The sequence below is a fragment of the Remersonia thermophila genome, chromosome 3 (genome assembly GCF_042764415.1).
Source record: "Remersonia thermophila strain ATCC 22073 chromosome 3, whole genome shotgun sequence".
Classification (NCBI taxonomy): Eukaryota; Fungi; Ascomycota; class Sordariomycetes; order Sordariales; family Chaetomiaceae; genus Remersonia; species Remersonia thermophila.
The window spans coordinates 461088-485415 of NC_092219.1; the positions used below are offsets into that span (position 1 = coordinate 461088).

General features: G+C 62.3%; 5 protein-coding genes across 5 annotated transcripts; 3 read left to right on the forward strand and 2 right to left on the reverse strand.

Annotated features, from left to right (window-relative positions):
• Positions 1-383: 383 nt before the first annotated feature.
• VTJ83DRAFT_2943 (uncharacterized protein) lies at positions 384-1753 on the reverse strand (the record flags this gene model as incomplete). Its single annotated transcript, XM_071009269.1, has 3 exons — positions 384-581; positions 708-1549; positions 1621-1753. The coding sequence occupies 3 exons, from the start codon at positions 1751-1753 to the stop codon at positions 384-386; spliced, it is 1173 nt and encodes a 390-aa protein (XP_070866824.1).
• Positions 1754-3063: 1310 nt separating this feature from the next.
• Positions 3064-5193, forward strand: VTJ83DRAFT_2944 (uncharacterized protein; the record flags this gene model as incomplete). The annotated part of the gene is made up of 2 exons (XM_071009270.1): positions 3064-3325; positions 3428-5193. The coding sequence occupies 2 exons, from the start codon at positions 3064-3066 to the stop codon at positions 5191-5193; spliced, it is 2028 nt and encodes a 675-aa protein (XP_070866825.1).
• Positions 5194-6653: 1460 nt separating this feature from the next.
• On the reverse strand, positions 6654-8500 carry VTJ83DRAFT_2945 (uncharacterized protein; the record flags this gene model as incomplete). The annotated part of the gene is made up of 3 exons (XM_071009271.1): positions 6654-7521; positions 7597-8066; positions 8135-8500. 3 exons carry the CDS (start codon positions 8498-8500, stop codon positions 6654-6656), a joined length of 1704 nt encoding a protein of 567 aa, XP_070866826.1.
• Positions 8501-11125: 2625 nt separating this feature from the next.
• VTJ83DRAFT_2946 (uncharacterized protein) lies at positions 11126-14790 on the forward strand (the record flags this gene model as incomplete). The annotated part of the gene is made up of 5 exons (XM_071009272.1): positions 11126-11308; positions 11417-11636; positions 11704-11879; positions 11939-14442; positions 14580-14790. The coding sequence occupies 5 exons, from the start codon at positions 11126-11128 to the stop codon at positions 14788-14790; spliced, it is 3294 nt and encodes a 1097-aa protein (XP_070866827.1).
• A 3396-nt stretch (positions 14791-18186) lies between these two features.
• On the forward strand, positions 18187-22090 carry VTJ83DRAFT_2947 (uncharacterized protein; the record flags this gene model as incomplete). Its single annotated transcript, XM_071009273.1, has 2 exons — positions 18187-21657; positions 21785-22090. The coding sequence occupies 2 exons, from the start codon at positions 18187-18189 to the stop codon at positions 22088-22090; spliced, it is 3777 nt and encodes a 1258-aa protein (XP_070866828.1).
• Between the last annotated feature and the right edge of the window lie 2238 nt (positions 22091-24328).

A 24328-nucleotide genomic window follows, 5' to 3' on the forward strand; every position in this document is an offset into this window, starting at 1 on the left:
AGATAAGATATCAGAGCATCCGTACATATCACCCGTACGCTGCTGATTCATCCATCACTCTGGCGGCGGGCCTCCTGGGTTCCCGAGAGATATCGTGAACATTTTGTTTTGTCTATTCGTCTAGGTAATGTAGCGTGATATCAATGGCATCCGGCATCTATATTTCACAACGTGGTGACGTGATCTCGGGGGTTGGGGGATGCCACAGGGCCCGCTTTCGGAGAAGATCGGTGTTTGTCGTTCGGCACTGATCTTCGGGGAGGGGCCCTTGATTCAGGACAGATAGCGCTGTCGCCTACATGACAAACAAGCATCCAACATGACCCCATCGTTCTCTTCTCCGAGCCCAGAAAGATGCACGGCCGAACTTTGGTTACGATGCGCTATTCCTGCCTCGTCACGGGATACGGATCCGCCTCGGAATACGGCGGCGGTTTGTCGTGGAGCGTGTCGAGGTTGCCGAGAGACAGGCTGAGGAATTTCTGCTTGTTCCTCCACTCGGTCTGGGTCGCGGCGAACCCTTCGCTCTCGGCAGGCGGCGGCGGCGGGTCGGAAACCTTGGTGATGAGGTACGCCGTGCTCTGTGCGGACCCCCCCGCGAAATCGTTAGCCATAGGACCATGACGCTCTCCATCGGGGAAAACCCAACGGCCACGAAACGAACACCGGGGCGCGCGCGCGAGAACGAAAGAGACGAAAAGGCTTACCGCTTCGGCAATCCCGTACATCAGCACCCCCACCAACGGCAGCTTCAAGAGCACGTAAAAGCCAAGCCCGAAGCCGAACAGCAGCCCCTCCCTCGCGCGAAACCACCGCCTCTTCTCGTCGGGGGTGAACCGGACGCGGGCAAAGTACGGCTCGAGCAGCTCGCGCACGAGGGAGCGCGAGGAAAAGTAGGCCTGCAGGAACACGACGAGGAGCCGGCGCGTGAGGAGGGTGCCGACGCCGAAGATGACGGTCGCCGGGCCGATGCCCGCCGCCTCCTTGAACGTCCAGAAGCTCGCGGCCGGGAGGACCAGGCGGCCGAGGTAGGGCACGTACGACGCGGCAAAGACGGCGAGGGAGAGGGCGGCGCGGCGGAGGACGCGGCGCAAAAAGGCGGCGAGGGGCTGGACGGGCCGGCCGGATGGGGCGCCGGCGGCGCGCGAGTCGCCGCGCCGGTACAGGCTCAGCGCCGGGTAGTACAGGGGCCTCAGCCGGGTCGGGTCGGCGTCGCGGCGGTGCTTGGCGACGTACGTCTCGTCGACCCACCGGAGGGAGGCCATGAAGAGGTCGTCCAGGGCGGGGGTGAGGTAGCGCATCAGGCTCATGAAGAAGAGGGGCGCCTGGAGGACGTGGTTCTCGATGAAGGTGAGGCCGCCGACGAGGGAGTCGTCCCAGGAGACGCGGTCGAGCGAGAAGAAGAGGGAGAGGAGGAAGAGGAGCAGCTTGACGGCGAGGATGGGGAGGGCGATGAGCAGGCGGATGGCGACGCCGGCCGCGACGGCCACGGCGGCCTGCTTGTAGTGCTCCGACGTGAACAGATTGGGGTTCTGGAGAGCGCGGTGGGCTGCAACACCAAGCCAAAGGCCACACGTGAGCGAGGGTCAGCATCCAGGCGAGGGTTCCAGGTCCCCTTACCGCCGACCAGCGTGAGCTGGATGCCACGGATCACGGCATTGAGGTCGAAGTGGGACAGGTCCGTCAGCTTCTTTTTGAATTTTTCCTTGTCCATGGGACGAGGTCGACGACTTCGGGCCGCATCGGGGGACATGTTGCACGGGAGGTAGAAGCCGCCGTGGCGAGGATGCAGACGGGAACGTAGGTTTCCAGGCTCGAAGGCAGGTTGGGTGGGTGGGTTGGTGTGTTGGTCTTTTGATGCCCAGGACGGTAAGCCTGTACTGCGTAATGCTGCGTACCACCATAGGCTGTGTGGGCCTTGGCCGCTTGGGTTCCTGGTGCCATGCGGGATCGATGATGTCAGCGTCCGCTGCCACGCGGGACGCCAGGGCCAGGGGCATGTCAGAGTGGGCCCGGCGTCGGGTGGCGAATCAGAGACGCGCTAGCGGGCTACTTTGAGCACCACGCCCTTTTGCGCCCAGCATCCAAGTCTTGCACTATCTAGCCGCCCGAGGTGGCTCTGTGCGTCACATACTAACTATACTATAATTACTGCGCACTAACTACAGGTAGGTAGTTACTGCTTGTAGGGTAAGGTAACTGGTTACTACTACTGTGCGTCCGTACTGTGCAACAACATGGAACACAGAATCGCGCCATGTCGACGTGAATCAAGCTTCTCTTGGAGGGTGTCAGATCCGTGGCAACAGCATTGGCTCATGGTTCCCCTATCCCCTGGGCAAGCCATGGCTGATGTTGCTCAGGTACCTAGGTAGGTCCCTATGTTGGCTTGGACCGTGTCAGCGGACATGGCGAATGCGCCGTGTTGCTGCCATGGCCATGCCATGCGCCAGCAGCAATAGCGGGCGCGCTTGGCAAAAAAGGGCAAGTGGGGTCATGCTCTGGCCCCGATCTGGCGCTCGAGCTCTTGAGGAATTCCATCTTTTCCCAAGACCGAGGCGTGGGCGACACGAGGACAGAGCGCTTGCAAGCCCTCCTCCTCATCCTTTTCACTTCCAACTCGGCCATCTTCCGGGGAACCCAGCTCAGCATTGCCGACATTCCCCAGTCTGTGGTCCCTTGCAACCCTTCTGCGACGGGATAAAAGACCATCATCAGGGAAGTAGGGCTCTTGGCCGGCGTCAAAGGCGTCGCTTATTCGCCGATCCGATCTGACATCGTGCCACCCTGAGACGGACGTCGTCCCTCAGAGTGCTGGTCTCCCTTTTTTCCCCCGCGGGATCCTCGCATCCATCCCGCGTCTCGATCGCCAGACACACGCTTTGCATCCAAAGTACTCCTTCGTACATACGCTGGCAACCTGCTCAAGATCTTTTTTTTTTTTTTTTTTTCACATTCCCCAAAGCTACCTGACTCTTCTTTCTCCCTTGTTTCTTCCTTCTTCTTTCCATCCATCACCGACATGCTTCCCACCACCAGCATCCTCACGCCCTGATTCCCACCATGGATTCTCCGAGGCCGCACACTGCCACCCCGGCCGGCCCGCGCCGCGCCTTCACAGCTCCGATACCTCCCTCGGCCTCGCAGCACGCCGCATCGCCCCAGTCCGCCGACGGCTTGGTCGATACCCTCTATGATCATCCCAGCGTCAAGATCGTCGCCTTCACGGCCGGCGCCCGTCCTTTCACCCTCGACCCCCGCGCGGCAGATGTTGAGCCGGGGTCCCTCCCTTGGTCGTCGCCGCTCGAGCGAACGATCGCGGTCGGTGCGTGTCTCCCCGCATGTTGCAATGTTGCATGCGCTGCCATGCTAGACAAACCAAAAAAAAAAAAAAAAAAAAAAAAATCACTAACAGCTTCCATGACAGGCCCGTTCCGAATCTACCGCGCCCCCGGCTCCGTCGCCTTCCTCAGCTGCGGCTCCGCCCTCCAGCCCATCCTGCCCAAGAGCCAGGTGTGGTGCGTCGACGAGGAGTCGAGCAAGTTCATCCTGCAAATCCGACGGCCCCAATTCTGGCGCATCGAGCTCCCGGTCGCCGAGGAGAGCGAGGTGCGCCTCGCGCGGCATCTCCGCGAGGTCTTTGATGCCATCCTGCTCTTCGAAAAGACCGAGTGCCCCTTCCAGCGCCCGTTTACCGTCGAGCTCCCAGAACGCCCGCAGACCCCGGTCAAGAAACGGCCATGGACGCCGGCCCGGAGATCGAGCGCGTCTTTACCCCTGACGCCGGCGGCGGGCGTCGAGATCGCTCGCCTGCATGAAGGAACGCCCAGGGGCTCGATCTGCATGGGAGACCTGCGGTCCGCCCGGGATGCGAGGAGGGCCTTGATGGAGCACGGCAAGAGCCTGGAGCCGCCGGCCGAGGAGCCGACACCCGCTCGACCCGCACCCGCTCCGAACCCGAGCATGTCCCGCGTGGAACGAGCCAAGCGCGCCTTTGGTGCTCAGCCAACCATCTCTCCGGCCATCGTCTCGCGGCGAAGGAGCGCGTTCGAGCTTAGGAAGCCCCCCGGGGCCGCAAGCACGACGAGCGTGGCATCTCCGGCCGAGTCCCTCGAGTCCCTCCAGGGCCGAGAGTCGTGGCTCGCCGTGCCTCTCCCGCCATCGCCTCCCTTGTCCAGCCCCGGTTCCCCCGTGATCTGGTCTCCGGGGCCGCAAACCAAGGCCCCTCAAGCATCCACCGCCTTCCCGGCCGCGTTCGGCCCCGCCGTCACAGCCAAGCCGTCCCAGACATGGAGCGTCGCCAGCGACTCGGCTGTCGAGCTGGACTGCCATGACCCTACGGCGCCATCCGTGTCGGAGCCAAGCCCCACCGCGCGCCAGCTCCCTGCCAAGGAGAAGACCCCCGAGCCGGAGCCCAACGCACCGGCAGAAGCCGCCCCGTCCGCATCCCAGGCTTCTTCCTCGTCCGCCTCCAACCCCCCTCCCGCCGGACCTCCCGCCGACAGCCCCCAGCGCACCAACGCCACCGCCCCTTCCCGAGGCCGCTCCCAGACCCCTCACCGCCACCGCCGCCGCGCCACATCCGTCACCATCCCGCGCGGAGGCACCGCCGCGGGCCCGAACCCGCTGGCGGCTGCCGTCCGCCACCTGCCGCTCACGGTGTTTGTCAAGACGTGCGAGATTTTCCTCTCGCCGCCGGCCCACCTGATCAGCTTGATGCTGAACGTCGCCGCGAGGATCGCGGCGGGCGAGTGGAGCGGGCTGGCGTTTGGGATGGGCGAAGGGGGCGAGAGGGTGAGCGTAAGCTGGGATTGGAGCGAGGAGGAGGAGGAGGGAGAGGGAGCTGGATCGGAGGCGAGGAGGCGGCCTCGCCGGAACGGCTGGCGAGATGATGACATTTGGCTCAAGGGACGGAACGGAGGGGTCAAGATGGCGGGGGCGTATCCTGAGAGCAGCGACGACGACGACGAGGAGGAAGAGGAAGAGGTGTATGACTGCTCGGGATGCCCAGAGGAACCTATCTCTCCGAGCCGCGGGGGACGAGGCACGGACCGCGACTCGAAGACGACCCCGGAGACGACGTCGCGGGCGGAAGCATCGGCGACGGGAGCGACAGCCGCCGAAGCGGGGGGGCCGGCGGTGGCTCGCCGGCGGACAAGGGCAGCGACGGAACCGGAGTGGGGCATCGACTAGGCGTTGATGATGGCCGGCCTTGGTCGCTCCCCTTCGGTAACTCGTCCTCGGGGGATCGCGAGCATACCTGGGAAACGCAAAGCAACAAGGAAAGGGGAGGGCGATGAGAGAGTTGCCTGGAGAGATATCGAGGAGGGTGGAGAGGGGGGGAGAGAACGGAGGGGGGAAAGGGAGACGAATGCTTCCCCGCCGGTCCGGAGCTGGATCTCGTTGTGGCATGGCCTGGAGCGTCTGGGCTTCGTCATGCTGGTGCAACTGTTACCAGCAGTGCTGGTCATGGCCTGGGCAAGGACATGGGAGGTGGACCGTGAGCGTAAGCGGGAGAGTGAGGCCTTTGGTTTTCTTGCGACATGAGCTGTATTTCTTGCTGTACTACGTCTGAGTTTTTTTTTTTTTTTTTTTGTCGGTGCCCTCGATTGGCTGGGTTGGTTCTGTGATATATATATATATACCCCGGAGGACGGTCAGGTAGTCGGGAGGTTTGAAGGTGGTCAGGGACTTTTGCACCAGTGTTGGTTGGTGCTGGTGGGTGGTGGGTAGGTCTGTCTGGTAACTAGGCCACAAGGACCTAGAGATAGGGATCTTTAGTAGGCGTGTGGCAACGGCAATAAGAGACTCGATTCCTCTATTTTTTGACCCGTCTCCCTTCCATTGGATGTGTGAAATGTCTGCATGCTCTAGACTTTTTCTTTTCTTTTTTTTCTTACCAGGCTCTGACCTGCGGTCATGATAGCCGCCTACAGCACCTCGCCTATGATACATGAAATGAATGGACCTGTCAACCTCAAAGATGGTATTCTCGAAAACATGATACATACACATACCATGTAACTACTAGACAGGCACCGAGGTAGATAAGGGGGAGCTTTGGAAAAGAGAACGAGGGCCATGGATGGGCCACCCTTTGAGGCCGATTTGTTATGTAATATATACATTCTCATCACCACCTCACGCTTGACGTTTGCTGTTCAGCCCCGTTCCCAACCTCCGTTCCATGTCTTTTTTTTTTGTCCACGCCTAACCCATGGAAAAAATCCTTCCTTATTTTTTTTGTTTGGTTGGGTCTTTGTGTCTTTGTGTTTCTCTTCTCGAACCGCAAAAGGAAAAAAAAAAAGTATACTATACGTGCGACATGCCTGGCTGACAAGGTCCTAAGCTAAAACAACAACACGACGTACAATGTAATGCATCTCCATGGCGCCATGGTCCTCTCCGACAAAAAGAAAATCACCCTTGTGCTCGGTTTTTCTTTCTTTTGGTGTTCCCTGTTTTTTCCTTTTTCCCCGGGACTCTCAATTCTCTGATTCCTACCTAGGTAAAAACCTTTCCACCTTTCACTTCACTTCCAGGGACCTGGATGATGATGATGATGACGATGACCAATGATACCCGTTTTTTTTTTCTTTCCTTCTTTCTTTCCTCGCTCCCTCGTTTCACCTTCCAAACCAACAGAAAAAAAATTACCGTCGGCTGTTGGTATAGTCGACGCTCGGCCTGCCCCCGTCCAAGCTCGGCCTCACGCTCGCGCTCGAGCTCCGCCTCCGGCGCGCCGCCCGCTGCTCCGCCGGGTCCAGCGGCCGCAGCCCGCTCGACTTGGCGAACAGGTTGAGGATGTCGGTCAGCGAGACGACGCCCGTCAGGCGGCCCGAGAGGCGGGCCCCGGGGAAGCCCGAGGGGATGATGGTGGGTGCCGCTACCGTCGCCGCCGTCGCCGCCGCCGGGGAGGAGGGTAGCGCCGAGGAGGGGGAGATGGACGACGACGACGCCGCCGCCGCCGACGACGACGCGGGCGGCGGCGGGGGCGGTGGGGTGGGGGAGTGAGGCGGGAGGAGGACCGTGCTGCCCTGGGACTGGGAGAGCTGCTGCTGCTGCTGCTGCTGCTGCTGCTGTTGCGAGGGGGTCTGCTGCGGGTGCGAGGCGGCGCCGGGGATGGGGACGGGCGCGACGACCGGGAGGGGGCCGGCGGCGGCCTGCAGCAGCGGCGTGGCCGGGGCGCTGGGCGAGGGGGAGGCCGACTCGACGACCCACATGCGGTGGGAGCGGGTGGCGACGAGCTTGGCGACGGTGTGGGCGAGGGTCGAGTAGGGGTTGACGTGGAAGACGGGGAACGAGTCGCGGCCGTGCTCCATGCCGCGCTCCGAGAGGATGACGCTGATAAAGTTCATGCAGGAGCTCTTGAGGAGCGGGAGGCTGGCGGCGTTGGTGAGGTGGCGGACGTCGGCGGTCGAGATGTTGCCGACGACGTTGAGGCCGTGGTCGACGACCGCGACCGAGGTCAGGCCTTCGTTGTGCATGAGGAGGAGCGCGTCGGTGAGGGGGGCGTCGAGGCTACAAGGGTGCGTGCGCGTACGTGGTGAGCGGGCGATCTGGATGGCTAGAGCAGAAACAACAAAAAACACTCACTTGACGGCGTAGATCTGGAGCGTGCCAATCTGCAGATCCCGCAGGAGGCATCCGTACAAACGCTCGATCGAGGGGAAGCTGACGGCCTCGTTCCAAAAGAACTCGATGAGGCGCAGCTGGCTAAACACGCCGACGGCCTCTCCGGCGGGGTTGGCGACGACGATGCGGTGGATGCCGCTCCCAAAGGCCTCCATGGCGCGGTCGAGGGTGGCATCGGCGGGGAGGGTGCAGAGGTCGCCCTTGCGGAACAGAGGCCGGGCTTCGCGCAGCGAGATGGCCTCCTGCAGCTGGGCCTTTCGCGAGATGCCGGCGTACAGCGCGGCCTGGCCCTCCTGGTCGGGCTTCGCGCGGCCGACCACCACCAGGAGGTACGTGTTCAGGTCGTCGTAGTCGAAGGTGGAGACGGCCTGCTTGGACGACGGCGTCTCGCGGACGAGCACGACATTGTTGGGGTTGTTCTTGAGGAGCAGCTGCGGCGCGGCGGGAGGCGACGGTCAGCGGCGGTGGAACGGACGGGCAAAAGGGTAAAAAAACGAACCTTGGTTGCGTCCTGGACGCTCTGGTCGAGGTCCGCCCACCGGACCTCTTCGGGCACGACGAGCTCGCCGATGGCGATGTCGCGCCAGTCGCGGCCGGCATAGCGGGGATTGGGCGGCTTGGTGGAGGGCGGGTGGTTCATGAGGTCGAGGACGGCCTGCTGGGTCAAGGAAGGGTGGCGACGGTCTCTTGGGGACGGGGGCGGGAAACGCTGGTTGTCGGCGAAGCTCTGGCGGTGGGTGGTGAGATGGCCGAGCTTATGAATGCTCGAAGAGGAGCTCTTGCGCTCCATGGGCGCCGACGCGACGGCGGCCAGCGAGCCCGACGAGCTGCTAGCGGCCTTGGAGACCGAGTCAGAGGGCTCCATGGCTGAGGGGGGGGCGGCGAGGGTGGGGTGAGGGGAGGGTGAGGTGAGATGAGGTGAGGGTCGGTCGTGACCTGATGGGGATCACTGGCTGTGTTGTGCCGACGGGGCAGAGCGCATGGATTGGGTCGGGTTGGTGGAATCCGCGCCTGGCTCCTTTCGAAATGCGTCTACCGTGTAGGGAGAGAGGAGAGGGAGGAAGAAGGTCTACGCAAGTCGGTCGTGGGCATGAACGGCATGAACCGTGACGATGGCGGGACTGGACCGAAGCTCCAGGCAAAGCGGGGTCACAACACGGACAGCTCGGGACGGGAGCTTGATCCAACGCTGGGAGCGCGACGGGAGAGGGGGGTTGCAGGCGACCTGAGAGAGCTCGCTTCTGGTGTACCTGGGCACCCAGGTACCTAGGTACGGTAGGTTGCTTGGAGAGAAGCCGGGAATGGCACTCGATGGGAGCCGTGCATGGTAGCCGTGCATGGTACCTAGCCGGGAGCTCAACCATCCGCCATTGGCACTTCAAGAGAGCCCCCGGAGGGGCAGCGTTGGTGAAGCGGGTCGGGTGACCTAGCCAACGTACGATAGGAGCAGCTGGCGATCTCGGGTCGGGTTCCGGTCCTTCATTTCCATCGTTTTCCCCTGGGCCTGGGCCTGTCCCCGACGGGATGAATGGATGCATTGGCCATCAAGGCCGCTGCGGCACATGACGGCTCTCTGCCCAGGTGGTGGTACCTGATCCCCTTGACACGAACGCAGCCTGAAGCTCCGCGGAGCCCACGGGCCACGGCAAGTCGGCGGCGATGCATAGGCGCCTGGCCCGGGAATGGATTGGATGGCTGGTAGGTCCCGTCTCTAGGTCCATCGGCTGTTGCAGCGTGTGAGGTCACCCGACAGAAAGGCAAAGACACGAGTGGAGCAGAGCCGACAGGGCCCGGGGCTACCTACGGTACTAGGTAGCTACTGTGTGGGTAGTATGTAGTTACACAGTACATACGCGGTAAAGCTGAGGTGCGCTGCGCTGGGCTAAGCTGAGCTGGGCGGGTCCCGTCCAGCGGCCGACAGGGGTCCGAGGTGCAGCCAAGTGGCCCCACTCTCCCACTTGGGGAATCTTTTTTTTTTTTTCCAATCGTCAGGGCATCCACGCAGCGCCGCGTCTTGCGTCTTTCGCGTGCTGTTAGCACATGCGTCTCGTATGCTTTGGTTCCAGTGTTTTGTTTACCTACCACGGGCAGCCTTGAACCTGAAGCCCATCCTTCCAGGTTGCATAACACGTTGCACCACTGTGCATGTCCATGGATACCTAGGTAGGTACATACCGTCCCCCTCAGGACTTGCCCATCAGCTCCAGCTAGGTACTCAGTAGGTCTACTGTGGTAGGTGTCCTGTCTTGGGCGTCTTTCTGGTGTGGGGTTTGGCCGTGTATCATTCCCGGCAGAGATCAACAACTCGCACCTCAGCTCTGCACACAACATTTCGGAGCTACTGCGTACGCAGCAAGGTAGGTAGTGGACTCCATTGTACTGTACCTACTGTGTCGGCATGCCACCAATCCCCGTCCATCCCTGTGTCCTGCAACACCTACCTAGGTGCAGGTGGTTGTAGCACGTATAGTAGGATCCTCCCCTGGAACCCAAACAAACAACCCGTTCAGCCACCTTTTGTTTTCTTTCCATGGATTGATTCCATCCCGCCTCCTTCTTATTGTTTTTGTTTCTTGAGGAAACAAACACGCAGGTGCCCTGGCAGCCACCTCGCCACCCCAGGGAGTTTCGGTGTTTGCACCCGTGCCCCCTGTGCCTATGGGGTGAGGAGGGTGTGGCTCCCGTTCTCCCTTGTCTTGATGCACTTCGACCCTCACTCTCTCTCTACACATGGAACTGCGTACATGGCAAAGTCAAAGGCCCGGCCCTTGGAGGTCTTCCGATGCTTCTGAACGGAGAAGATGGTAGAATTCTCTCTTATTGTTTTTCCTCTGCTCTCTAGGCCCGATGCGTTTTCCCGGTCTGCTTCATGGCTTCCAGCTTGTAAGTCGTTCGGTGCCCTGGTCTTGGGCCATCGCACCGTGCCAGAAGACGTTCATCCCCAAGCCCACACTGTCCACTAGCGCCAAGGCCGCAACCTGCCCCTCCCCCACCTTGATCGTCAAGCCAATCAAAAATTATTTGGGCCATTTTTGCTCTCCTCCTTCCACACGCCCACCCACCAACGGCGCCGGGTCCCCCCCCTCCCTCCCCTCCAAAGGTTTCCAAGACCTCGTTCAACACGCTGCCCGTTGGGGTTATTTTTTTATTGTAGTTTTTTTTCCCTTCCTCCCACCCCACCTTTCTTTCGGCACCAACAAACACCCCCCCCCCGACGCGTCTTCCTTACTCAAGCCTCACCTCGGAGCTCACACCGCGCCGAACGGAACCCTGCGGTCTTCGCCTGTACGGGCTTCTCGTGGCCCCTCGTCCGTTCTCCGCTGCCTGACAAGCCTAGGGCAACGCTCGGATAGCCGCCTGGTCCAGCCATCCACCACCACCTCCTCCAAAGGCAGTGCGAGGCCCAGCTAGACGGCGACTTCGAGTCGGAAACCCCGGAACATCACGTCCTCTCGAAACCAAGACCCTCCCCCTCCCCCCGCCCGCCGCCATGTCGCTCCTCCCGCCCGAGGTCAGCGCCCAGCTGGCCCAGCTGCTCCAGCAGCTCCAGTCGTCCGACAACAACGCCCGTGCCCAGGCCGAGGACCTTCTCCAGAACCAGTGGACAAGCCAACAACCCGAGGTCCTCCTCATGGGCCTCGTCGAGCAGATAGCGACCTCGACGAACCTGGTCGTAAGTCGCGCGCGTTCGTGCCTGTGAAACAGAAAGAAAAAAAAAAGCCCGGAGCAGCCGCGCCCCTCCCCCGGATGGCTGACGCGCTTTGGTCTTTGCTGCCTCTAGTCTCGGTCCTTCGCCGCCGTCATCTTCCGCCGGATAGCCTCCAAGACCCGCAAGGTCGGCGCTTCAGAAAACCTGGACATGTTCATCTCGCTCGACAAGGAGCACGCCCGCGTCATCCGCGGCAAGCTGGTCGAGACGCTCATGGCCGAGACCGATAGGACAATCCGCAACAAGATCAGCGACGCCGTGGCCGAGCTCGCCCGGCAGTACTCCGATAGCAGTGCGTTGGGTCTTGTCCACGAATTCCCTCGGCCGCCCGAGGCTGACGTTTTGCTTGTTTCCTACAGACGACTCGTGGCCGGAGCTGCTCCAGGTCCTCTTCACCCTCAGCCAGTCGCCCGACCCCGGCACCCGCGAGACGGCCTTCCGCGTCTTCTCCGCGACCCCGGGCATCATCGAGAAGCAGCACGAGGAGGCCGTGGCCCAGGCCTTTGCCCAGGCCTTCAAGGACGATTCCGTTGCGGTAGGAACCCAGGGACGCTTGGAGGGCCGCCGGCGGTTGTGCGCTAATCGACCGTCCAGGTTCGCCTCGCCGCCATGGAGGCCTTCGCCGCCTTCTTCGGCAGCATCGGCAAGCAGAGCAAGAACAAGTACCAGGTCCTGCTGCCCGAGCTCCTCAACATCCTGCCGCCGATCAAGGATTCGCAGGACTCGGAGGACCTGAGCAAGGCCCTCGTCGCCCTCATCGACCTCGCCGAGGGCTCGCCCCGCATGTTCAAGCCCGTCTTCAACGTCCTGGTGCAGTTTTGCATCTCGGTCATCCAGGACAAGGAGCTCAGCGACGTGTGCCGGCAGAACGCCCTCGAGCTCATGGCCACCTTTGCCGACTACGCGCCCTCAATGTGCCGCAAGGACCCCAACTACACCAACGACATGATCACGCAGTGCCTCAGCCTCATGACGGACCTGGGCGAGGACGACGACGACGCCGCCGAGTGGCTCGCCGCCGACGACCTCGACGACCCCGAGAGCGACCAGAACCACGTCGCCGGCGAGCACTGCATGGACCGCCTCGCCAACAAGCTGGGCGGCGTCGTGGTGCTGCCGCCGACCTTCAGCTGGCTTCCGCGCATGCTCAACTCGCCGGCCTGGCGCGACCGCCACGCCGCCCTCATGGCCATCTCGGCCATCTCGGAGGGCTGCCGCGAGCAGATGATCGGCGAGCTGAAGCAGGTGCTCGAGCTGGTCGTGCCCGCCCTCAAGGACCCCCACCCGCGCGTGCGCTGGGCCGGCTGCAACGCCCTGGGCCAGATGAGCACCGACTTTGCCCCGACCATGCAGAAGCAGTACTACGACACGGTCCTCTCGGCCATCGTGCCCGTCCTCGACTCGCCCGAGGCCCGCGTCAAGTCCCACGCCGCCGCCGCCCTCGTCAACTTTTGCGAGGAGGCCGACAAGGCCGTGCTCGAGCCCTACCTCGACGGCCTCCTGACGGCCCTGTTCCAGCTGCTGCAGAACGAGAAGCGCTACGTCCAGGAGCAGGCCCTGTCCACCATCGCCACCATCGCCGACGCCGCCGAGCAGGCCTTTGCCCGCTACTACGACACCCTGATGCCCATGCTCGTCAGCGTCCTGAGCCGCGAGAACGACAAGGAGTACCGCCTGCTGCGCGCCAAGGCCATGGAGTGCGCCACCCTCATCGCCCTCGCCGTCGGCGCCGAGCGCCTCGGCAACGACGCGGCCAACCTGGTCCAGCTGCTCGCCAGCATCCAGGACTCGGTCCAGGACCCGGACGACCCCCAGGCCCAGTACCTGATGCACTGCTGGGGCCGCATGTGCCGCGTCATGGGCCGCGCCTTTCTCCCCTACCTGCCCAAGGTGCTCCCGCCGCTGCTCGAGCTGGCCAGCGCCAAGGCCGACATCCAGCTGCTCGACGACGAGGAGCAGATCGAAAAGTTCCAGCAGGAGGACGGCTGGGAGCTGGTGCCCCTGCGCGGCAAGACCATCGGCATCAAGACGAGCACCATGGACGACAAGCACATGGCCATCGAGCTGCTCGTCGTCTACGCCCAGGTCCTCGAGCAGGACTTTGCCCCGCACGCCGACGACATCATGGAGCGCATCGCCCTGCCGGGCCTCGCCTTCTTCTTCCACGACCCCGTCCGCTACGTGTCGGCCAAGCTCGTGCCCCAGCTGCTCAGCTGCGTCAAGAAGGCCTACGGCCCCCAGTCGGATCGGCTCGCCTCGCTGTGGGGCAAGACGGTCGACAAGCTGCTCGAGGTGCTCGCCGCCGAGCCCGCCGTCGACACCCTCGCCGAGATGTACCAGTGCTTTTACGAGGCCGTCGAGGTCATCGGCCGCGCCTGCCTCAACGACGCCCACATGGCCCGCTTCATGGAGGGCGTCAACTCGACCCTCGAGGACTACAAGGACCGCGTCAAGCAGCGCGAGGAGGAGCGCCAGGGCACCACGGCCGACGACGCCGAGGACGAGGCCGAGGAGCTGCTCATGGCCATCGAGGACGACCAGACCCTGCTGTCCGACATGAACAAGGCCTACCACTGCGTCTTCAAGTACCACGGCCCGGCCTTCCTGCGCCACTGGGAGCAGCTGCTGCCCACCTACCAGGGCTTCCTCAAGTCGGACGACCCCACCCAGCGCCAGTGGGGGCTGTGCATCATGGACGACGTGCTCGAGTACTGCGGCCCCCAGAGCAGCCAGTACGCCAACTACATCACCCAGCCGCTTCTCCAGGGCTGCCAAGACCCGTCCCCGGCCATCCGGCAGGCCGCCGCCTACGGCATCGGCGTCGCGGCGAGGCACGGCGGCGAGGCCTGGACCGCCTTCCTGGGCGGCGCCATGCCGTTCCTGTTCCAGGTCCTGCAGGTGCCGGATCCGCGCAGCGAGGACAACGTGTACGCGACCGAGAACGCCTGCGCCGCCATCGCCAAGATTCTGCACTTTAACCCGGCGGCCGTTGGCAACCCGGACCAGATCATCGAGCAGTGGATCCAGACGCTGCCGATTACCAACGACGAGGAGGCGGCCCCCTACGCCTACCTCTACCTGGCGGAGCTGATCAGCAAGTACGTTTTGCCCCCCCCCTTGTTTTTTTTTCCTTTTTCTTCTTTGTCTCCCATCTCCCCCTTTCCAACAAACCCCCCTTTCTCCTCCGTCTTCCCTGTCGTTTGTGAGCAACAAGAACTAAACAAGGTTTCAACAGACGCCACCCCTCGGTCCTCTCCCTTGCCGCCCCCATCTTCATCTGGGTCGCCCAAGCCCTCGAGACGGAAGCCCTCACGGGTCAGAACGCGGCCCGCGTCGTGGCGGCGACCAAGCTCCTGCTCGAGACCACCCAGACCGACCCCTCGCCGCTGCTCGTCAGCCAGTTTGGACCGGAAGCGCAGCAGATCATTCGCGCGCACTTTTCTTAACGGGGCCGGGGCGGAGAAGGTGGGAACGAGGAGCAGCAACGTGACCGCGCGGCGGTGGACCTGAAAGAAGCACGGGAGAAGGGGAGGGGTTGTGACCGTCCCTCTCCGATTGGACGGGCCGGGTGGGAGAGATGATGAGCGAGGTCAGGACTGGGGAGGATGAGAGAACAGGACGGAGGGATATGGCCGAAAAGGCGAGGGGGGGGGGATCGAAAAGAAAGAATCAAGGCTGGATATTGGGCACGTCCAGAGGAGGCACGCTAAGTCATGTGGGTGGAAGGGAGCGAGGGGGATGATACCATGTATGAGCTGTGTGGCTTTGGCTTCCTTGGGTTTGGGTTGCGAACGAGCAGACAGATGGATGGGGCTTGCCCGAGAGCGCCAAGCTGGCGGCACACGGCTGCGCAGCCAGGGAAAGGATGCAAGGAATAGCGCAACGTAGGTACAGGCAGGACAGGACGGGATAGTCGGTGCATTGCGTTCACTCACCACCCCGCGAACAAAGGTAACAACACAAATGAATGGTTAGGAGGTTGGTCTGTCGGTTTTTTTTTTTGTGTGTGTGTTTCGTGTTTCTTTTTCTTCAGGTAGTTACACTCAGTCCACCGTCCGCTCTGGAGAAGGGAAATGCTTCCCAAGGTATCAAGTACTGAGCTAGCCACCTAGCTGCCTGCCTGGCTACCTAGTCAGCTGATCCAGGTGCCTGCTGTGTAGTGTATGACAGGTGATGGGTGTTGCTTATTTTCCTCTCTGTTTACTTGCTTATTCCTGCGCCCCCCCCCCCCCCTTCCTTGTTCCCCCTTCTGTCTGTGTCTCTAGATCAGATCTGCTGGTCCGCTTGGTTGCTTTTGTCCCGTCAGGCCGTCAGGTTAGGGCATGCGGGTATCAGATATAACTACTGTGTAGCAGTATGTACATATGTACCGCAGTACTACGGCATACATAGTATGCGGGTGAAGGGGGGGAGGCTCCGCCCTTGGGGGTTTGGGTTGGGATGCATGTACTGTGTATCCCCTCCATCCTTCCCCACACTACCTAGGTGGCGCCAGGGATCTGCTGGGGATCGACATGCAACCTTTCTCTCTCTCTCTCTCTCTCTCTCTCGCAGAGAGAGAGAAAGTGTGTGTGTGTGTGTGTGGGTGGGTGGGTGTGTCGTGTCTGAAGACTTGCTGACGTCCGGCGTAACGTGTGATTGGATGTGTGATGATGACGATGGTGGTCGGGAGAGGCTGAAAGGGTGGCCGGAGGGTGATGTTATCGAAGCGAAGCGTATGCTTCTTCGCTTCGATTTTGTAGGAGTGGGTGCTAACTAGAGAAGGCCGGGGGGGGGAGGGGGAGAAGGGAAGGGGAAAAAAAAGGGGGGATGAGGGTACCGTAACCGTGTTCGCTGGGCCAGTCGGCGAGGCTACCGGTTCGGGTTCAGTGTATTATAGTATGATACTAACTCTGTACACTACGCTACGCTATAGTACACTAACGGTACCGAGCTTGGGTACGAGATGAATCATGAGCTGGGCGCAGCAGGGCTGAAACACCCTTTTTCTTTGTTTCTCTCTCTCTCTCTCTCTCTCTCTCTATGGGGTTTCCTGAAGCATCTCCACATGAAGGACCAAAAGACCGAACTCGTGAGCTCCATGAGGGATATACATTACGGAGTATAAAGTATAGCTCGTTTGGAGCGAATCGTGTCGTTTCGGGTGGGATTGGCCGGCTTTCTCTCCCTTTTCGGACCGGAACTAGACCGCTCGGGACGGGGAGGAGGATCCTGATCATGGTAATAATAAGATCACCAGACGTCAGAACGAAAGGAGGGGGGAGGGGTGGGTGCGGAGAAGGGGAATGATGTACTGTGTATGCTGTCGGGTGATGTTAGGATCATGGTCTGAGCGTAAGAATGTCATCTGAGGAGAGGAAAAGATGTGGAATCTCGAAAGCCCAAGAAGATGCCGTTCGTCCGGGGAAGCCTGGCCGGTGGACTTGGTCACCCCCTTGGGGGGGGGGGGTCGTCCTCTTGGGCGTGTCGACGACGCCCACGGCAGAAGAGCGAGCGGCCTGCAAATCAATCCCCGACATGTCATGACAAGCACAGCCAACCTTCGCTTTCGCCTGAATGAAGCGCGAGGCTGAAAAGGAAGAACGGCGACCCACTCCCTGCTTGATCGTCCAAGCCTTCCGTCAGCCGCCATGGGGAGACGTGATATCATGACCGGGGAGCGGTGAGGTGTGTTGTCTCCTGATGCGGCCAAGGCGCCAACAAGCCCATCCACGTCATCCTGTGTGCGACGCTCAAAACCATGGGGCCGTAGGTGCTCGAGCGAGTGCTAACTACTACTGCGTGGGTGCTGCGTACACAGCAACCAACACGTGCAGCCAGGAAGAACGCAATGCAAGGCTAATTGCCTTGGTCGGCAGCGCTGCTGCGCTTCGGCTGCCCGGCCCAGCCCCGCTCCAAGGGCCGAGCTACAGCACGTTCAGCAGGGGGGGCCGGGAGATCTTCGCCGCCTTGAGACATCGACCAGGATGCATTCGGCGGGTGGTGGGGGATTGATCATCATGACAGATAGCGTTGGGTGGGTGGGACTTTGGTCGAGAGATTGCGGTCCAACGGCCAGAAAAAGGGTCGTCGTCCATGCCCTGCGCGTCTGGCTTCCTGTCGTCGTCGTCCTTGTCGTCCTTGTCGTCCTTGTCGCCGTCGTCTTCTTCTTCTTCTTCTTGGACTGCTGGCCATGTCAGGTCGGGACGGTCTAGAACAAACGTTAGGCTTGGTGGGCACAAGGTCACATAGGGCATGGGAGATTTCGTATAACTGGTGCGAAACAAGTCGTCTTCTGGGGGAACATCCAGGTCCCCCCCTGCTGGTGATTGCTTGTTTGGTCCGGCGGTCCGCCACGGCTTGGGAACTGCACACGCACGCACGCACTTCTGTCTGTGGCGACACTGGTCGGTTCCAATCAACGTCCCATGTTCACTAGAGAAAAGCGAGAGGGGAGGGGAGGGGAGGGGAGCACCCATTCCTACAGACCCGCATTTGTATACCTGGTAGTACTACTATAGGTAGTTACGCAGCATGGGGAAAACAGCGAGCAAGCACCCAACGCTCGTCATGCCTGTCATTCACTAGTTACCCATCCATCCGTCCGTATCCCATTTCAAACATTCCCCCCTTCTTCCCCCCTCCCCCTACCCCCGGCAACCGTGCTCCATCCGCGCCGCCCGCCCCCCCTTCTTTTCTTCAACAAGAACATACAGAACACACTTCCCATACATGACTCCCCCGAGCTGAAGAGTTTGGGGAATTGAGCACAGGCGCACCTCTTCAGCGTCTGCTCACGGCGACCCGACAGACCGACACAAAGACCCCCGGCGCGCTCGGCTGGCTTCTCCATCCATATCCCTATGAACGAGCCCTTGTACACGGATGCCCTCGGTCCAGAGACGTACCAGCAGCACAAGCCGGTTGCGATGCAGGCACAACACGGCGCCGGCATGGCTTCGGATCTCGTGGGGGGCGGCGGCCCGCTGGCAGGCCAGAAGCGCCACGACGGCGACGACAACAACAACGGCGACAACGACAATAACACCACCCCCCGCTTCGCCAGCTCGATCCCTCCGGAGCCTTTCCCGGACTCCCTCGACGCTCCCTTGTCCATGATGGACTACGACGCGCCGGCTCCGGGGGACGGCCTCTTCCAGGGCTTCACCTTTTCGTTCCCGGCCCCGGGCAACAACCCGGCCTCCTTCGAGCACCCCCAGCACCCCCAGCACCCTCAGCAGCCGTCCGTCCTCATGCCCGTGCCGGCCGGCCAGGCCGACTTCAGCGGCAACCTGATGGTCTCCACGCACGGCATGCCTTCGGGCGCCTTTGCCGGCTTGTACGAAGGCGGAATGCTCGGTCCTGACCCTACAACATCAGCAGCAGCAGCAACAGCCGCCGCCGCCGCCGCCGTCAGCGTTCCCATGGGATTCTTTGCCGACCCTCGACCGATCCCGTCGTCCGAGTTCGCCGTGGACCCGCTGGACCTGGCCAGCGTGGACGCCAGCCCGCTGGGCGCCTCGCCGTCGATGCTAGGCCCCGGGATGCCCGGGTTTGCCATGGTGGGCAGCGGTCCCGGCAGCGATCTCCTAAGCGGTCCCATGGGCGTCTTTGGCAGCCCCATGGCCATGGGACACGACCCGCCCGGCTTGCTCCGCGGCCCGGCGGCCGGCAGCGACCGCCAGTCGAGCATAGCCTCCTCGTCGGCGGCGCCGTCTCCCATGCCTCCTCCGCCCCTGCCGCGGTCAGCCGTCGGCGGCCCTCAGCCTCTTCCTCCTCCTCCCCCTCCTTCTCTGCGGCCGGGAAAGAAGGGCATCTACTCCAAGAGCGGCTTCGACATGATCCGGGCGCTCACCTACGTGGCGACCCGCGAGAACCCAACCATCGATATCGGCGCCGTCGACCTGTCGTGCTCGTTTCTCGTCTGCGACCTCACCCTCAACGACTGCCCGATCGTCTACGTGTCCGACAACTTCCAAAACCTCACGGGGTACAACCGCTACGAGATCATGGGCCAGAACTGCCGCTTCCTGCAAAGCCCCGAAGGCCACGTCGAGGCCGGCTCGCGCCGCGAGTTCGTCGCCAACGACGCCGTCTACGACATCAAAAAGGCCGTCGCCGAAGGCCGCGAGATCCAGCGCAGCCTCATCAACTACCGCAAGGGCGGCAAGCCCTTCCTCAACCTGCTCACCCTGATCCCCATCCCCTGGGACGACAGCAACGGCGAGTTCCGCTACTGCGTCGGCTTCCAGATCGACCTGGTCGAGTGCCCCGAGGCCCTCCACCCGGCCCTGTACGACCCGGCCTCCTCGGCCGTCTCGACCGCGCCGTCCCCCGCCTCCACCTCGGCCGCGAGCTGCAGCAGCCGAGCCACCGGCCCCGGCGCCGGCCCCATGCGCGTCGACTACCGCCACGGCGACGCCATCCCCGCCTCGGTCACCTTCACCCCGCCGCCCTCGACCCGCTGGGACCGCGACCTGGCCGGCACGGGCGGCAAGACGCTCTCCACGGCCGAGGTCTCGTCGCTGCTTCAGCACCAGTGCAGCGCTACCGTGCAGCAGCACGCCGCCGGCGCCGCCGCTGCCGGAGCCACGCCGCTGCCGGCGGGCGGCGGCAGCGGCGGCGGCATCGTCTCGGCGTCCTCCGAGTGGCACCGCCAAAACTGGGACAAGATGCTGCTCGAGAACGCCGACGACGTGGTGCACGTGCTCTCGCTCAAGGGCCTCTTCATGTACCTGTCGCCGGCGTGCAAACGCGTGCTCGAATACGACCCGGCCGAGCTCGTCGGGAACCCGCTCGCGTCGGTGTGCCACCCCTCGGACATCGTGCCCGTCACGCGCGAGCTCAGGGACGCGGCGGGCGCCGGCGCCGGCGGGACCGTGAACGTGGCGTTCCGCGTGAGGAGGAAGAACTCCGGGTACACGTGGTTCGAGAGCTACGGCGTTTTGGTATGCGAGGGCGCGGCGAAGGCGGGAGGTTCGAAGGAGGGCGGGAATGGCGGCGGCGGCGGTGCTGGTGCTGGTTCTGGAACAGCAGCAGCAGCAGCAGCAGCAGGAGGAGGAGGAGGAGGAGGAGGCGGGAGCGGCGGTGGCGCGACAGGGAGAAAGTACCTTGTTCTCGTCGGGCGGCAGAGGCCGGTCCTCTCCCTTCGACGGTCGCTTGTCGATGCCTGCTCCAACGGCAGCAGCAGCATCATCATCAACGCTACCAGCCCGACCCGCTCCGGCAGCTCCCCGACGATGACGACGACGACGACCCACCCCCTCGCCACCGCAACGGCTCCCCCGACGATCACGACGACGACCCTCTGGACCAAGCTCTCCACCTCGGGCCTCATCCTCTTCGCCTCCCCCTCGGGCACCCGCGCCCTCCTCGACCTCGCAGCGCGCGACATCGAGGGCACCAGCATCCAGGCGCTCCTCCCGCCCAGCCGGCGCGAGATGCGCGCCGAGTTCGGGCGGGCGGTGGAGAAGGCGCGGTACGGCAAGGTGGCCGGCGTGCGGCACGAGATCGTGACGAGGGCAGGCAAGCCGGTGGCGGTGGAAACGGTGTTTTATCCGGGCGATGGCGAGGTGCTGGCTGAGCAGCAGCAGCAGCAGCAGCAGGACGGGGAGGAGGAGGAGGAGGAGGAGCAGCAGCAAGAGGCGACAGCCGGCGGCGCGAGCGGCGTTGGCGGCAGCGGTAGCGATGCCGGGCCGGAGGACGGGCGGTCGTCGCGGGCGGCGACCGCGAGGGCGAGGAGGATGAAGCCCAGCTTCCTCATCGCGCAGACAAGGTTGGTAGGGAGCGGCGGCGGCGGCGGCGGCGGGAGAGCGGGCGGCCAGGACCACGCGCCCGAGCCGGACCACGCCCTCGTCCGACGAGGGTCCGGGGCTGACGACCACGATGATCTCTTTGCCGAGCTCAAGACGACGCGCTGCACCTCGTGGCAGTACGAGCTTCGCCAGATGGAAAAGGACAACCGCCGCCTGGCCGACGAGCTCGCGCAGCTGGTGATCGGGAAGAAGCGGAAGCGCAGGAAGGGGAGCGGCGCGAGCGGCGCGAGCGGGGCCGGCGGGGCCAGCGGGAGCGGCAGCTTGGCCGGTTCAACGACGCGGAGAGGCTCCGTGGGCGGCGGGAGCGTTGCTGGTGGCGGTGGTGGCGGCGGCGGCAGTGGTAGTAGTGGTGGTGGGACGGCCGGAGCGAACGCGCCACCGCCACCTCCTCCTCCTCTTCCTCCTGCTTCCGTCAAAGGCTGCGCCAGCTGCCACAAGACGGAAACGCCGGAATGGCGCAGGGGACCGAGCGGGAATCGGGACTTGTGTAATAGCTGCGGCTTGCGGTGGGCGAAGCAGGTATGTGCCTCCCTTTCTCTTTCTGTTCCTCTCTCCCTCTCTCCCTCTCTCCCCCTTTCTTCTCTCATCTCTTCCATCGAACCATCATCACCCGCCCGATACGATGCTGACCCGGCAGAAATAACAGGTGGGCAAGCTCTCCTCCCGCAACACCTCCCGCGCCAACAGCAGCGGCAGCAGCACCAGCCTCGCCAGCGACGCCGGCACGGCCACCAAGCGCGCCGCCTCGGTCAGCACGGCCAGCACGGCCAGCAGCAGCAGCAGCGCGCACTCGCCGGCCGAGTCGTCGCCGCTAAGGCGCGAGCTGCCGGGGTCGGCGTTGGACGTGGTAGGGGCCGGAGGCGTTGGGGGGGGAAGCATCATCGTCGTTGGGTCGCAGGATGGGGGAGGGATGGCGCCGGGGATGCGCCCGATACGCGAGGAGGAGCTCTGAGAAGTTGTTTCTTTTTTGTTTTTCTTTTTTCCGAGTTACAAAGTTTGACGATATCAGGGTTTTGAGCTGAGTTGTGGGCGGAAGCGTGTCCGCTCTCCTTTTTTTTTTCCCCTTTTCTTTTCTCCTCAACGTGCTCCGCGATCTCCAACCTCCCCCCCTCCCTTTTCTCAGTGCTCGCTTGTCCTATCATCTTCTCTCATCTTTGGACCCTTCAGGTTCCTTTTTTGCGTATGGCTGGTTCGACTCGGTTTGCCTGCCTTGGTCCCCCCACCTTCGTGTCGCGGTTTGATATGGAGCCGTCACCACTCTAGTACGGTCCAGGTCGAGTCGGAACGAAGGGCGCGTGTTGACGTTGCATGGTGCTTGCTCGGTCTCCCAAGGTTCTCAGCCCGGATGGGGTGCCAGGCTTTGGGGAGCTTTTCGCTTTCCCTTTTTTTTATTGGTCTTCTACTACAGCGCATCGCTTTCTACCACGTTCTCCCTACGGTCGGGTTGGGTGGGCAAGAGGGTCAGGTGAGAGGCAGCGATTCTTTCATGGTTATCGTGCACAAGTCAGCGGCGCGTCGGCGTGATAGTAATATCCATGGATCCGCGGAGAAGATGGCCATGGCGAACGGGGAAGCGGGGAAGGCGTTGTATCACCAGGCTCGAGTTTTAGAGGTACCATCAAGGGTACGGATGTCCCAGAGACGGCTGTGTTTTTCCACCGCCATCGTTCCCCCTCTCAGACCAAGTCCATGTTTTGTCGAGGTTGAATACCTCAGGGGGGAGAAGGCGGGGGGGGACTCATCAGGCGAACAAGCATAATTGGGTACACATGTGTTTGAGTGCCGGTGATGACCGGCTATGAAGAAAGATGAAGAAAAGAACTAAAGCCTACGTGGATTTGCTGTACGGTGGTTCATAGCGTGGCTGGATAAGATTGGGTAATACAAGGCAATCCCGCGGGGTGATCTGAGATGGTGTATGATTTCTCGGTCTCCCTTCCATCTTGGACAGCCACCACTCGTCTTCCGTTCCGTGATGGTGATGGCTCTGAGCGTAGAGAAGCTACCTCCCAAAAGTTTCCTACCGGGGTATTTTTAACGCTTCTCTCCGGCGACCCGATGCCGTGGATGACATTGAATTATAATAACTAACGTTAGTAGAAACGGCCCCCAAATCTACCAACGGCCGGGGGGGGGGGGGGGGGGGGCTGCAGGGGTCGGAGAGTTCGGCCTCTTGTCAACGGGCAGCCAGGGGAACTTGACGTCCTTCGGCAGTCCGCAAGCGATGTGACGCCATGGGAACTTTTACAATAGGCAAAGTCCCCCCCCCACCCCCCCCCCCCCCCCCGACGTTTATGCGCACGACGCTGTAGGAGAAACAGGCCAAGGCTAGGGGGGTGTTCTTGGACATGATATCCATCGCGTGATCGCCAACTCATTCGATAGTTACCTAGGTGGTCGTGGTCCGGAACTTTGACGCTCGAGGGCTTTCGTCCTGGAAAGATGTATGTCGCCCTACGAAGCCAGCAAGTCGACGAGAAGAGAGAGAGGAAAGGGGGAGGAGGGTTACCGGAGAACACCAGACCACCGCCCTCATCACGGCTCAACCGCCGAACCGCCGTGAATTCCGATGCAGCAAGACGCAGTCTCCTTGCGGCCCAGAGGAGGCAACGGTGGTTCTCTTGAGGATAATTCCGCCGTGGGCCAGACCCCTCCGGGGCGGGCGGCTCAGCCGCCGGTACATGCCAGCACAAGCACATCGGCGAGGATCCGAATCCTTCGCCCGGTGGCTCCTCCAATGTATCCTCTAACTATTTAGCGATTGGACAATTCGCGCTGGAATTGCAGCTAGGCAGCAGCTTTTTTTTTTTCTTTCTTTCTTTTTCGGTAGATTCTGTTCGCCCCCAACTCCCCCCAACTCCCCCCCCCCCCTGAGGCTCTGGCCGGGACCTGGGTCGGGTCGGGACATATCACGCTAGTTATTCTTAACTTTAACCGTCTGACCTCGGACGGCATCTCCGGGGCCAGAGGATGGCTTGGGTTTGGCACCATGCACGTCAGAGATGCGGATCGCCTGTCAAAGCCACGGCCATGCTCGACAGCATGATGTCACCTGCTCGCCAAAAGGACGAGACGGAGCATACACAGTAGGCGGTAATGATTCCCCCGTGCCGCGAGCCTTGTTCGCGAGGGCTTTTCGGTGACCTTTCCTACCGAGGGAACGGCCTGGCAGCTGAGCGGAGGCTTTGGC